At 37.2% G+C, this 15976-nt stretch overlaps 1 protein-coding gene across 1 annotated transcript in view; it reads right to left on the bottom strand.

The window, feature by feature from the left end:
* The window catches only part of LOC105464280 (ataxin 10), a 175562-nt gene that overhangs the window by 104339 nt on the left and 55247 nt on the right, over positions 1–15976 (bottom strand). Inside the window, exons 7-9 of the mRNA XM_071080744.1 lie at positions 12459–12624; positions 3268–3376; positions 1582–1751 (exon numbers count right to left, since the gene is read on the bottom strand). Coding sequence (XP_070936845.1) covers positions 1582–1751; positions 3268–3376; positions 12459–12624 — 445 coding nt within the window. The remainder of the gene's footprint in view (positions 1–1581; positions 1752–3267; positions 3377–12458; positions 12625–15976) is intronic.

Here is a 15976-nt window from a genome sequence, read left to right as displayed (position 1 = left end):
TGGACTTACATTATAAACTCTAGGGTGGGAGCTCAAATCTCAATACAATTACTTCAACCTTAGCTTAGCTGCTTGGAGCCTGCCCCACACGTGTGATTCAGGCATTAGCAGAGATTTAGGTAGTTGACACCCAGAGTTTGGGGTCTGTTTTCTACTTTCCACAATTGCCCCCTCACTTTCCAATGCTATGGTTGCCCTCAAACTGTTCTTTGATTCTTCAAGCTAGAAAGACTGAAGATTTTGTAACTGACTTTTCACTGCCCTGCCTGCCACATACTATGTCATTCCCTTCTTCCAAGTGTCAATTTCACTCCAGAATCTGCCCGTTTGCCCGTTTGTGTCAAATTTGAGTGTCTTCACACGACTGTTTTTTGTCCGAAGTTTATAATTGCTATTTGAAGAAGGATCAGTCCAACAGTAACTTCCTGGGCTACTAACAGAAGCAGGACCTACATCACTTATTTGTTTTCCCTACTTTTCACTTTTTCTCATAATACTATAGGTCATAAATTCAGAAAGGGCTTTGCCCAGTAGGGGGGCCCTGATCTACGTGGCATCAGCTGGGCAAGTAAGAAACTGAGGATGGATCTACTCCCAAGGTGGTTTCTCACACACATCTCATGCCTTGGTGTTCATTCACTAGGCTTTTCCTCTCTCCTCATTGTATCTTATCTTCCAGGGCTTTTCCGTGTGTATTCAGCAACTCACAGCAAGGTGATACCTGGGAATCTATACTTCTTACATGGTGACTGGCTTCTAAGAAGCCAGAAATAGAATCAGCTAGACCAGTTACAGGCTATGCTAGAAATAGTATAGGATCATATATTTGATTCCTCACAGCAGCCACAGGGCCTGCCCAGATTCAAGTGGATGGAGAAATAGATGCCAACCCTTGGCAGAGGAGTGGCAAAGTCATACTGCAAAGAAACACATGTACAATGCAAGACATTCTGCCACTATCTTAGAAAAATATAATCTGACACAAATTTAATTAATATTTAACTAAGCAAATCAAATGCCACCCAAAGTAAAACTCCAGAAAAATACAGAAAGGTGAGATCAATCTGAAGCATATGGTCCAATTGCCCTGAGATCTTTCTTACCATTCTCTCACATTCTCGATCTAATTACCTTTAAGCTGTTCTGCACATAAGAGGTTTCTAAAAGCAGCCTACTAGGTCCTCAAAGACTTCATACTTAAATATTATATTCCTTTTATATCCATTTTAAAACACCTAGAAGAAAAGGCTTATGATGCTATCATCCATAAACATAGGCTATAGATCTAAGCTTTGTTTTTTCTTAATAGGCAATAATAACTAGTGTTTATTAAATATCTACTGTGTGTCAGAAATTTCTCTAGGCTCCAAAGAGCTATATATTAACATATACATATATACATACATACGTGTATGTATACGTAGGGGTGTGTGTATGTGTATACATATAAAATATACATCTCTCTATCCAAGCTACTTTCTAAGCACCTCAGGTTTTCACTCCAAAAGAGTGAATGTCTGCCAAAGACTATATTCTAAACGAAGCTATACATGTATAACACATACTAGGAAATCCTCTTACCTTGTCTTGGTTATCTTTATTCTTGTAACACAGATTTCCAATCAGACGAATAAGATGAGACTTAAACCCCTCGGCCACATTGGAGATATCACCTTCTGCTCTCACGCAACCACAATTACTGAAGATGTTTGTGGTTTCCTTTCCAGTTACATGAATCACCCGTAAAAGATCTATAACCAAAAGAGTAAACTTCATTTTCTACAGAAAAGTAACTTTTAGTATTTTGTACTAATAGTTTTCCATAACCAAATCTAATTTATTTTAATAGACTAAAGGTAGAGCACAGAAAGCTTTATTTAAATAATGATTACAAGGCTCTTCTGCCTTTGCTTTAAGTAAGGATTAAAAGGCTCTTCTGCCTTTGCTTTAAATTTTGTGACTCTAGTTTTGGGGAGATAAGCCATAATGACTACCCCAACTCAGAGTTTCTATTTATCTACAAAGAAAAGTTAGCTGAAAGTTTGCTAGCATCTTTCTTACAAAAAGGTTTCCAATCTCAACTTCTTTATGAAAGAACTCTTCTAATAACTTCAGTCAGTGAAGTCTAAAACACAATATCTATCCATAATGACGCACATGACAGAAACCAAGAAGAGTGCTTATTTTTCCCTCATCCGACTGGCCAAAGCATCAGAAGCCAGCATGTGTTCTCCATACTTCACTCCAGCTACCTTCAGGAGAAAGAACTTACTACTGCTCTACTCTATGAGCACCTCCAGGCAGCCAATGAAAACAGACAATCTTCCAGGAACTGCATTTCAGTGTTTCCGCATTTAACCCTCTCAACAAACCTATACAGGAAAGTATCCCTTTCCCAATGTTATAATGAAGAAAACAACAGGCTCAGAAAAGCGCAGAGCTGGGATGGCAACCCACATCGAGCCCGGCTCCAAACTCAGGCTCTTTCCATAATCACTCAGTGTCCCAGGTTCATGGTGTTTTATTCAAATTATCACTAAAAGCACTGTACTCAAAATAAAACACTGATGAGGAATTCTAAGGATCTTCCTCTATAGCTCACTGCTAGCTCATCTATCCTGCTAGACACAAAGTCATCGTTCTCAGTACACTGGTCTCCAGAGTAAGTATCATCTTTTTAAAGGAAAAAATTGCAAATAATGCATAGCAAGCCTAAGCACAGCCAGCCACAAGGAACAAGTTCTACGTCAATTATTTTGCAAACAGCTTTTTAGCAAGGTTGGTAATGCTTTTAACAATGGTTTCTTGTTTAAAACCACTTTCTCATAAGATTTGTATATATAATGTGTATAAAACACCATTCTATGTGTTCACTAAATGTAAATGGGAAAAATTTACTGCCACATTTTGCAAAGCTATAGTAATATAAAACCACAATCATCATCGAAAACCTCCCCTGCCCCACCACCTTCATCACATCCTATATTGATGAAACATCTACCATGTGTATCTACAGGCATTGTTATCCTCATGTTACTGAGAAGGAATCTTCAGTTAAGCAGAAGGGAAGTGGCTGAAAAACCATGTGGGCTCAGGTTTATCTGGCCCGCCTGAACTGTTACAACACTGTGATTCCTCTCAATAAAATATATTCACAAAATTCCCAAAAGTACACTGAAAATTAAGGATTTGTATTTGGATTTACATTACAGTATGACAAGCCAAAGATTTCTTAGCTAAAAATACAATGTGTGATATTTCACTCACCAATCACTCTTTCCAGCAAGCCAGGGAAAACCTGCAGATAGCCGAGCAGCTCAGTATTCGCAGTCATTTCGCACAGGACATCGAGAAGCCTAATCGTAGCCAGTGCCTCCTAGAAAGAAAATAAAACATAACTTTAAAGCATATTTTAAGTGAAATGATTTAACTGTTATAAATAACTGTAAGAGAATAAAATATTTCAATAAATTTAAAGTCAGGGCTTGTAATAAGTCAAAGAGAAAAACAAACTATGAAGAACAAAACAGAAGTATGAAATATGTACACGACTCATCATTTTCACTAACAGCAGACATCTGCCATCAAGAATGCAAGATTATGTGTCATTATGTGTCTTCTTGGAGCAAAGAGTCAGAAAAGTTCTTATTCAAGCAAAAAGACATTCCAACAGTGGAATAAATGTTCAAAATTACTAGCTACGTACATGACATTTATGCAAATACTTTCTTTTTAAAGCATTCCCAGCATGCAAATTCCACTTTAAAGATACAAATAGCCCATGAAATACATTAATTTCTTGTCCACAGAAATCCTGTAAAATGCTGTGGTTGAAAAAACTCTGGCTTTAAGAACTTGCATAATTTCTGGGTAAATATGAACTTCTATGCAATATCTTGGTAGATCAGAAAGACAGTATTATTTGAAAACACTACTTCACATAGCTACTAAATAATTTATTATCAAATACACTGCATGACCAAGAAATTGCCTGGTACCAACTGCATAGCATTAGTCTATATAAAAATTTTAAATGTAACTTTTGTATAGATTTTGAACCCCATTTTTAAAGTACCATTACTTGACAAAATGTGGCAGAGATTATAAAGTTAGTCCATAAAGATAACATTCTTCACTTTGGGAGGCCGAGGTCAGAGGATCACTTGAGGTCAAGAGTTCAAGATCAGCCTGGTCAATTTTTGGTGAAATCCCGTCTCCACTAAAAAAATATAAAAATTAGTCAGGCGTGGTAGCGGGCGCCTGTAATCCCAGCTACTAGGGAGGCTGAGTCAGGAGAATCATTTCAACCCAGGAGGCGGAGGTTGCAGTGAGCCAAGATCATGCCACTGGACTCTGGCCGAGGCAACAGAGCAAGACTCTGTCTCAACCAAAAAAAAAAGAACATTCTTCAAAAGACAGACAAATTACTTCCTTGTTAATGCTAAACGTGTATTTACTGCTTTCTAATTAAGAGATTTAAAGGTAATATATTAACATAGTATTCTGAAATCTCAAAATAAATAGCAAGAAACAACACATATTTTTAACGTCTTGGATCTTTAATTTTATATCACAGCCTTCTTTTGCTAAAGAGTTAAAGGGGAAAAATCTCGATTAGAAATCTAAAGTTAGTACCATGTTAAAACGAGTCTTGACCAAGTCCATCAATTTCACATAGCTTCAACAACCTCTTTTGTTAAAGGCGTAGTTGCCCAGATTGTTTTCTTCAGATACCACTGCTCCTTCAAGAATAGACCTGGGGCAGACCATGCAAAAGGTAACTGTGGACACCTCGTCCTAGCAGATAACAAAGACGCTATTACAGGCTACTAGGGTCATGTCAGAAATTCGGAATCAGAAACAACTTGATGAGGCTCCCACTGGCCAGCGGTGGCACATTAAACAACAGAAAGAATTACAGCAGCAGACTGAAAACAAAGTGAGTGATTTTAAAGCTATGGCTTCCTGATGAAAATAAAACAAAACAAACCAACTCACTGGTCATCTTTGAATGATGCCACAAAACCAACTCATTACTCTGAAGATTGGTAATCAAGGCGGAAAACAATCAAGCACTTATCCTGCCTTTCTTCATCCCGTGTACCTCACAGAACCTAAGAATTGATTAGGGAAAGTTTCTCTTTAAAAAATATTCCTGCTAATAAACAAAGAATGAACAATAATGTTAAAATGCCACCATTCTGCAACCCCTAAAGAATTCATGGATCTAGGTCATCATTAATGACTGCTAATATCACAGAGAGATAACCAAGCCTCATGTGCCTCTTGATGAAAATAGTATTACCAACAACGAAACATTACTGCAAAAATAAACACAAAAAATACCTAACCCAAATCTGAATATGCCTCTGGAACTAATTTTCATTCACTGGAAATGCAAGGTACAGAAGAATATGTTAAGTGCCACCCTGGAGACATACTCATCAAAATCTGAAATCTAGAAAAGTCTATGGGAAAAACCAGACAGTTTCTCCAACAAATAAGTAGCAAAGAGGAAAAAAAAGAAGAGGGAAGGGGAACCTATACACTAGAGTAAAGTTATGTCAATCGGTTGCAATATACGGCCCTTCTCTTTATGCTGTTTCAACAAAACAAACGTGAAAAAGATTATTAGACAATGGGGGAAATCTGAATAGTATTTATTTGATAATACATGTTATTATTAGTTATTTTCGATGTTCACATCGTATTATACTTGTATCTGATGACTCCTTATCTTTTAGAGTAACTGATGAAATATGCTGGAGCTTTCAATCAGTCCACGGCAACTGGCATAAGAACGAGTGGAACTGTGGAAGAAAGAAGAATGGTAATGAAGGGGAAGCTGCTGAAGCCAGGGGATGGCAGATGGAGTTTAAGTACACTTTCTTCTTAGTCTATGTTTGAAATTTTCCACGTTAAAACAACATGAATAAAATTAGAGGTTGGAAGAGATGAACTGGAAGTCTCCTTCCAGCTCTTAAATTCTATGATATTAACTAAAATAACCCTAAAAGAAAATTAATCTATCCCCACCTAACACATCCCCAATTTTAGTCATTAAAACCACTTTATTAATGAAGTGTTTTTAATGAGCATCTGGAAATTAGTAATGAAAGAACAGCCAGGAAAATTTACTCTCTTAAAAAATAAGATTAATGAGTAAAATGCCCTTCCAGATATTTAAAAGTCTTATGAAACTAATATTAATTAAATCAGGCACTAGCGGAAAAAAAAAAAAAAAGACAAGCAAATGAAGGGAACATTGTGAAAGATTTTGAAGTGAGCAAAAAAAAAAAAAAAAAAAAAAGATTAGTCTCCTGTCTAGCTCACCTGTCTCAGTTAACACTGTCATTTAGTATCTTTGAGCAATTTTATAGCTTTGTGAGTTACAGAAAACTTATATTAATACAGAATTATTCCTGTCCATTAAAATGCAAATTAGTTATATCTGCCTGGACTGCAACTCCTTTCTCCATAGATCAGTTTTGCATTTATTTGTATGTTCATTTCAGCGTTCCTTTATGGCATATAAACACATCTCTCTCTGAATTCTCCCTTCTCCAGCTGTTAACATCTCACTGGTTCCCTCCAATTTGTTTGGCGGGAACCAGTAATTGTCCAAATAAATAAAAGAATTTAGGATATGATACAGGTAGGTGGGAGGATCCTCAAGCCCAGGAGCTGGAGAATACAGCAAGCTATGATTGCACCACTACACTCTAGCCTGGGCAACAGGGCAAGACTCTGTCTCAATTAAGAAAAAAAAATTAGTGGAAAGGATAAGATTATTCACTAAATGGTACTGAAATAATAATGAACAGATAACATTTAGGGAACATTAACTTGTACCAATCGGCATATTAAATGTTTATATTCAAATACAACCTGGCTGGGCACGGTGGCTCACGCCTACAATCCTAGCACTTTGGGAGCCTGAGGTGGGTGGATCACCCAAAGTCAGGAGTTCAAGACCAGCCTGGCCAACATGGTGAAATCCCATCTCTACTAAAAATACAAAAATTAGCCGGGCATGGTGGTGGATACCTGTAATCCCAGCTACACAGGAGGCTGAGGCAGGAGAATCAGTTAAACCCGGGAGATGGAGGTTGCAGTGAGCCAAGACCTCACCACTGCATTCCAGCCTGGGCAACAGAGCAAGACTCTATCTTAAAATTAAAAAAAATAACAATAATATAACCCATTTCAAGAAAAAGAAGGGCAGAGAGAGGATGAGTAACTTTTCCAAGATCATATACCTGTAACAGAAGAAATCAAGATTCAAACCCAGTCAGTCTCACACCAAAGATTGTATAATCTTGAATAGTCAAAAGACATAAATAATTCATTTGGATCCATAACTCACTCCTTGCTCAAAAATAAATTCTAGATAAATAAAAAATGAGAACTAAGTACTGAAAGAACTAGACAATGTAAGTGTATATTTCCACGATCTAAGTGGAGAATTTACTTAAAAAACAAACAAACAAAAATCTTCTCGGCTGTCAGCTCTCAAAAACAAAAAAAAGAAATCCAGAGGCCAGAAGGATAAAATTGATAACCTTAATTAAACACAAACAAAAAACAACTAAAAGGCTAACAGAACATCAGGAATAAATTCAAACAAAAATTACGTGAACAATAGTTTACTGTATGTATGACAGAAAGATTAATTTCCAGAAAATGCTTTTTAATAAATGCATTTTAAAGAGTAACCTAATATGCAAAACAAACATAATGGTCACTGAAAAACATTAATGAGAAATAGTAATTAAATCAGATCTGCAAAGGGCAGCTCATGCAATCTTGTGTTGCATTGGTGTGCAATTTAGAAATCTCTCTAAAGTTTTAAAAAATACCTAATTCTTCGACCCAGCAATTCAACTCCAGGAATTTATAATCTCAGATTTACTTGTCCGAAATTTGTACAAGGATGTTCACTATAACATTATTTATAAAGGTTAAAAGAAAAAAAAAGCCACCTGAAAGCAGTTGAAACGTCTATAGGGAACAAATGAAAAAATTATGATACGTCTATATAATTAAATAAATAAATATAAATACGTCTATATAATTAAATATTATTTATTAAAAACATACAATGAATATACACATGCTAAAGTGCAAAGATGTACAAGTTATATCATAAGTAAAAATAGCAAGTTGAAGAATAGTGTAAAAAATGAAAACAAAAAACATATAGGTGCATATATACGAAAAAGACCTTTGAAAAGAAAACAAAAAAAAAAGGATATGCATATAGATCTACAGAAAACAAATGGAGGCTGGGCAAAAAGGGGAAAACTTTGTAACTTTTTTTTTTTAAGATGGGAGTCTTGCTCTGTCGCCCAGGCTGAAGTGCAATGGCACAATCTCGGCTCACTGCAACCTCCGCCTCCCGGGTTCAAGCGATTCTCCTGCCTCCACCTCCCGAGTAGCTGGGATTACAGGCATCCGCCACCACGCCAGGCTAATTTTTGTATTTTTAGTAGAAACAGGGTCTCACCATGTTGGTCAGGCTGGTCTCAAACTCCTGACCTCAGGCGATCAGCCCACCTCAGCCTCCCAAAGTGTTGGGATTATAGGCCTGAGTCACCAGGCCCAACTGAAACTTTATGTTTCACTGACTTCAGCTTAAATAATTTTTAACAACAAAGCAAATACTATTTGCCTAATACAAACATTTAAGCCCTTCATATGTGGAAAAAATGCACTATTTATTGTAGAATATGTATTAAATATGTATTATATAGCTAAATATGTAATACCTACTGCATAACAGGTACTACAGTATGGCCTAAACTGGGGTTGCAAAGATTAAAACAGAATGCAAATCCCACAACCTGAGGACAATTATTGTAATATATGGGTATCAGAAAATACAAAGCTAAAAAGAATGTTTTTTAAGCTTTCAGAGAAAAGGCAAGGCTTGCCACAAGTGAACAAGATTCAGAACTGACAAAAATATATCAAAAACTGGACACAAGTATACAAAATATATCAAAAGACAGGAATAAGTACATTAACATGAGAACCCAAAACTATATTTATAAAGAAACATATGAAGAAAACCTTGGGATTTTAAAGCCAAACAATTACATCAATTAAAAAACATGTGCTATAAATACAACTGTTTCCATTCTCACTTTTCAGTCATAGCATTGAGAACTTTATTGAATATCTATCTTCTCCTAAAAAGATCACCAATGAGTAAATGCAGTGGTTTGGCAGAAGAATGGCTGGGGAGGAGGAGGCAGGTGGAAAGCCCTATCTGTAGCTTTCGCTGGTTTCCATGGCATAACTACTTCCACCATGGATGATTTCAAGGTACCAACAATTTAACAATCAGCTCATAAATTTCTAAGCACTCAATAATCAACTCTTAGAAGTTACCACAGGCCAGCTCCAGCATACCACTTGGTCTTTGGCATATTTAAATACTGGCATAAGGGGTCCCCTTTAAAAAAAAAAGTATGACATATCTACATTAATATGCACAAGTCATAAATGTATAACTCAATAAATTTCCAAAAGTAAATTAATTTGGCTTTGCAAAAGAAACCTGCCTATGTTTTGTTGTTGTTGTTGTTGTTTTTGAGACAGGGTCTCACTCTCCCCCAGGCTGGAGTGCAGCAGCGCAATCGCAGCTCACTGCAGTCTCAACCTTCTGGGCTTGGGCAAACCTCCCACCTCAGCCTCCCCAGTAGCTAGGACCACAGGCGCACACCACCATGCCCAGCTAATTCTTTTTTTTTTTTGTACAGATGGAGTCTCCTTATGTTGCCCAGGCTGGTCTCCAACTCCTGGGCTTAAGCAATCCTCCCACACCTTGGTGCCCCAAATTATTGGGATTACAGGTATGAGCCACTGTTCCCAGTCTAAAATTTTCCATTCCATTAATATATAAAAATAATTCCGATCTTAGAGAAAAAAGTCTAAAGGAAAAATAAAAGTTTTCCTAAATATAAAAAGTATTTTCAGGAATTTCTCACTACAATACTGAAATCACCTATCCTTTAATCAGAAGTGCCTTGAAAAGTTTAAAGATGTGATCTGTCTTTTCTCTGTCTCCTAGAGAATTTTTAAAACTTTTCTTAAGCATGACTCACTGCTCCTCCTGCTGGAAACAAAGGCAAATCTATCTCCAGAAAGTAAACACAAGCCCCTGAATAAAGACCCTTCTTTTCTATCACAGAAAATGAGAACTAAAGTAACGACCTGATTATAAGACCTAACATGGTCTATATGACAAAGCACAGAAAATCAATACCAAAATGGTCCTGAACAAAAGTATATTCACAAAAAAGGAAATACACTCTCGTGGTCGAGCAGTCACAGCCATGAGCTGCATTTACAACAGGAGTTAACAATTTCACAGTATTACACACTACTCTCTGGGAAACACTATGGATCACATTCTCTACCTTCCCACCTGTGGACAGTGGATGAGTATCCACTCTGGATTCCAGTCCCTCTCCTCCAGTCTCACCCATTTGCCGATGGTGATTCCAGCATCAATTACTCCCTCTCTACCTGACCATTCATATCAGCATACAAAGGAACTCTCTATCATCTTCTATTAAAATGTGTTTAAATCAGCTTTATTGAGGTATAATATACATGCAATGAAATAATCCATCTTAAGTATACAGTACAGAGTTGCGTCAAGGTATACAGCTAAATGCCACATTCTACTATCCAGAAAGTTCCCTCGTGTTCCCCCGCAATCAATTCCACTCCTTCATTTCCAGATGCAGGTAACATCTGATCTATTTTCTGTCATGACCAATATATCTGGCCTGCTACAGAATCCCACAGAAATGGAATCAGCCAGCATGTTCTCTAGTCTGACTGGCTTCTCTCCCTCCACATTTTTGAGATTCTTCCCTGTCGTATCACAAGTGCATCCTTTTTACAGCTGAGTGGTCCAGAGAAAGAATAATTCTAACTTTATCACAGAAGAAAGGAGAATAGATAAAAACAGCAAGTTCTGAAGTAAAGAGGAGGGACAGAGAATTAACACAAGCTCCCTTCCACGTCCTGATAAAACAAGACCTGAATGACCTAAGGTAGGCTTAAGGAGAGTAAAAAAATAGTTTAAATAATTAACCAGGACAGTATACAACTAGGAATCTTCTATAAAGAAGAGAAGAAGCAAGTCGTCTAGAAAGCAGTTTGGCAGTATGTATTAAGAGCTTTAAACATGTGATATCCTTATACATAGCAATCTCACTTCTAAGATTATGTCCTAGGACAACAGCTGTGGAAACCGTGCACAGATGTAACTATAAAGGCATGTACTACAGTATTAACTAAAATAAGTAGAAATAAGAACAACCTACTGCCAGATGTGGTGGTTCATGCCAATAATCCCAGCACCTCGGGAGGCCGAGGCAGGCAGATCACGTAAGTCAGGAGTTCAAGACCAGCCTGGCCAATGTGCTGAAACCCCGTCTCTACCAAAAATATAAAAATTATCTGGGCATGGTGGTACACACCTGGAATCCCGGTTATTTGGGTGGCCAAGACAGGAGAATTAACTGAACCCAGGAGGCAGAGGTTGCAGTGAGTCAAGATTGTGCCACTGTGCTCCAGCCTGGGCAACAGAGCAAGGTTCTGTCTAAAAACACAAAAACAACCTAAATGTCCAACTACAGAGATTTGGACAAATAAATAAGAAATTCTTTACTTGAAATGTTATGTTGGCTTTTTTTTTTTTTCTGAGACGAAGGTCTCACTCCATCACCCGGGATGAAGTGCAGTGGGGCAATCATGGCTCACCTCCTGGGCTCAAGTGACCCTCCCACCTCAGCCTCCCAAGTAGCTGGGTCTATAGCATGTGCCACCATGCTCAATTAATTTTTGTATTTTTTGCCAAGACGGGGTTTCACCATGTTGCCCAGGGTGATCTGAAATTCCTGGGCTCAAGCGATCCTCCCACCTTGGCCTCCCAAAGAAGTGGGGTTACAGGTGTGAGGCACCGTGCCCAGCCTATGTTGGCATTTATTTTAAAAGACATTTACAATGTATTATTTATTTATTCATTCAGCAAATATTTGCTAAGTGCCTACCATACACATAGAACTATGTACACAACAGTCAACATTTCTGCCCTCCTAGAGCTTACATTCTGAATAAAAAATGGGAACCTGCAAACGGAAGGCACAGAAAGGCTCCACTTTTAACAGATACATATGTGCACTGTCTATGTCTGTGTGCATGTATCTGATGTCATTTGCCTAGAAAATTAACCAGAATTTAAGTCATTGACTCCGGATGGTAGGAATAAGGACACAGTTTTGCCTTATCTAAATTTTCTAACTATTCTCATATATGGATACATTATTTACATAATATTTTTTAAAGCTTTTAAAAAAGAATTCTCATAGAGGACTTGACTGAGTTAGAAAATCTGTCCATTCTCTTTTACCCGAGATTGGGAAATCTCCCTCCCTTACCTCATCATCAGGAGGCTCCTCAGAGGCCAACTTGAGCACTGTCTTGCACTGATCCACAAAGGTGCTTGCAATCAACTCAGCATGCCGCAAAAACACAGGGATGTCATCCGTGGTGAGTGGCTCATCACTCGTTATCTTGGCTATCATAAGGTCTAACAGTGTAACTCTGTAAAACATAAAGGATTTCTGTATGAATCTATGAGACTTAAATTATACAATGCTAAAAATACCTAGGAAAGCAACTTTAAGGGAATATTATTATTTTAAATTCCTTACCTTGCTTATCATGTCTAGCTAGGAAAAACATGAATAAAGTTAATCTTCATCAATCACCTATTTTTTAAATTCTTAGTTTCTTTGACGTGTCTTGGCCACAGAAACTAGAATTGCTTAATGCACCTTTTATGTCCATTACTTTCAACGTGAAAATAATTCAACATTTTAGAAATGCTCAGTTTTTTGTATGAATACATCTACGATACGAGGAACAGCAAAGTGAAATGGGCTAACATTTATTCACTATTTTCTACAGAGGTAAGCATTTTACACATGTTGTATCATTTAATCCTCAAAAAAACTCCATGAGGCAGGTACTGTCATTAGTTTCACATTAAAGGTGGGTAAATAAGGCTTGGTGAGGTTAATTCACTTTTCCAGTGTCACAAAACCACTGAGAGTCTAAGCTAGGATTCAATCTGTGCCCTGAGCCAGGTGCTATAACCACTCATTTGATAGTCTTTATTGTGAAACTTTACTATTTGTTTTAGTTTACAAAAACACAAATCTGAAGACCAAGACTGTGCCATTTTTACATCAATATATAAATAACCAAATAAATATTTCTTTTCAACCATCTCTTTCCTTCTCCTAGGAAAAATGAATCACACATAGGTCAATCTCTCTAGCATATATCAATTAGGATATTTGATCAAAATTATATTTTGATTTGGGATTATATGTATAATTCTCATTTCTATAGAAGAAAGGGTATGAATATCTAAGCTGCTTATTAGCAAATAAGGGTAAATACACTCAAATTAGGCACGGAACATTTCTTACCAAGAGAAAAATTTAAATTATTTACTGCTTCAAGTAAGAAATAAAACTATACCAAACGCTTCCTGTACTGTGGCCAAATGATGGGAAATATCATCAGTCTGGAAAAATCACCTACAGACCTTAATAATTTTTTTTTAAATTTATTTATTATTATTATACTTTAAGTTCTAGGGTACATGTGCATAATGTGCAAGTTTGTTACATATGTATACTTGTGCCATGTTGGTGTGCTGCACCCATCAACTCGTCAGCACCCATCAACTCGTCACTTACATCAGGTATAACTCCCAGTGCAATCCCTCCCCCCTCCCCCCAATAATTTTCAAAACTCCTAAAACCTCAGATTTCTTGTGGCAATAATTAATCCAAAATAAAACAAATATACAATCCACTCAGTTGAGCACAGTATTAGAGAATTTCTGTTTTCCCTTATTTATATATAATCTTTAAAAATAAATTGAGGCTAAAAGTTCTAAAGCTTGAAATAAAAACTCAACAGTCATCAGAACAGAACCTCTTGAAAGTACAAAAATGCACAGCACCTATGAAACACAATGGAGAACACAAAATATCCAGGTAACAATCAACTGGATGAAACAGTACCTCACATCTCAGTATAAACGTTGAATATAAATCATATAAATGCTTCACTTAAAAGATACACATTGGCAGAATGGATTAAAAAAAAAATTACAAACCAAATATCTGCTGTCTTCAAGAGACTCACCTGAAATATAAGGAGTCTTACAGAATCAAACTAAAGGTGGTGGAAGAAGATATTTCATGCAAATGGAAACCAAAAGCGAGCAGAATAGCTCTTCTTATGTAATATAAAAGAGACTTTAAAGCAACAACAGTAAAAAAAGACAAAGAAGGTCATTATATGATGATAAAAGTATCGATCCAACAGAAGATATTACAATCCTAAATATATATGCACTTAACTCTGAAGCTCCCAGATTCACAAAACAATTACTAGACCTAAGAAAAGATAGACCACATGATAGGCCACAAAGCAAGTCTCAATAAATTTTTTCAAAATCAAAATATATTGGCCGGGTGTGGTGGCTCACACCTGAAATCCCAGCACTTTGGGAGGCCCAGAAGGGCAGACCACCTGAGATCAGGCATTCAAGACCAGCCTGGCCAACATGGTGAAACCCCATCTCTACTAAAAATATAAAAACTACTAGCCAGCCGTGGTGGCAGGGGCCTGTAATTCAGCTACTCAGGAGGCTGAGGCAGGAGAATTGCTTGAACCCAGGAGGCAGAGGTTGCAGTAAGCCGAGATTGTGCCACTGTAACCCAGCCTGGGCGACAGAGCAAGACTCAGTCTCAAATAAATAAATAGATAGATAGATCGATAGATAGAACTATATCAAGTATCTTCTCAGACCACAATAGAATAAAACTAGAAATCAATTCCAAAAGGAACCCTCAAAACTATACAAATACATGGAAATTAAACAAGCTGCTCCTACATGATTTGGGGGTTAACAATGAAATCAAGACAGACATTTAAAAGTTCTTCGAAATAAATGATAGCAGAGATACAAGTTATCAAAACTTCTGGGATACAGCAAAAGCAGTGCTAAAAGGAAAGTTTATAGTGCTAAATGCCTACATCAAAAAGTCTGAAAGATCACAAACTGACAATCTAACATCATACCTCAAAGAACTAGAGAAACAAGAACCAACTAGGCCAGGTGTGGTGGCTTACACCTGTAATCCCAGCACTTTGGGAGGCAGAGGCAGAGGACTGCTTAGTCCAAAAGTTTGAGACAAGCCTGGGCAACATGGTGAAATACTGTCTCTACAAAATATTAAAAAATTAGTTGGGCATGGTGGTGCATGACTGTAGTCCCAGCTACTTGGGAGGCTGAGATGGGAGGATCACTTCAGCCGAGGAAGGTCAAGGCTGCAGTGATCATGTCACCGCACACAAGCCTGGGTGACAGAGCACAACCCTGTCTCAAGAAGAACAAACCAAACCCAAAGCTAGCAAAAGAAAAGAAGTAACAAAGATCAGAGAAGAACTAAATGAAATGGAAACAAAAGATCAAAATACAAAATATAAAAGTTGGTTCTTTGAAAAGATAAATAAAATCGATAGATCATTAGCTAGATTAACCAAGAAGAGAGAAAATTCAAATTAGCTCAATTAGAAACAGAAATGGAGACATTATGGCTGGCACCACAGAAATACAAAAGACAATTAAGACACTATGAACACCTCTGTGCAAACAAACAAGAAAATTTAGAGGAAATGAACAAATCTCTGGAAACAAACAACCCTCCTAGCTTGAATCAGAAAGAAATAGGAGGTCTGAACAGACCAGTAACAACCAGTGAGACTGAATCGATAATAACAAAAATTGCCAAAACACAAAAAGACTAGGGCCAGATGGATACATGGCCAAACTCCACCAGACATTCAAAGAATTGGCACCAATCATACT

This window comes from Macaca nemestrina, chromosome 15 (assembly GCF_043159975.1).
Source record: "Macaca nemestrina isolate mMacNem1 chromosome 15, mMacNem.hap1, whole genome shotgun sequence".
Lineage (NCBI taxonomy): Eukaryota > Metazoa > Chordata > Mammalia > Primates > Cercopithecidae > Macaca > Macaca nemestrina.
Note: the sequence above shows the minus strand (reverse complement) of the source record. Positions and strands in the feature narration are given on the sequence as shown.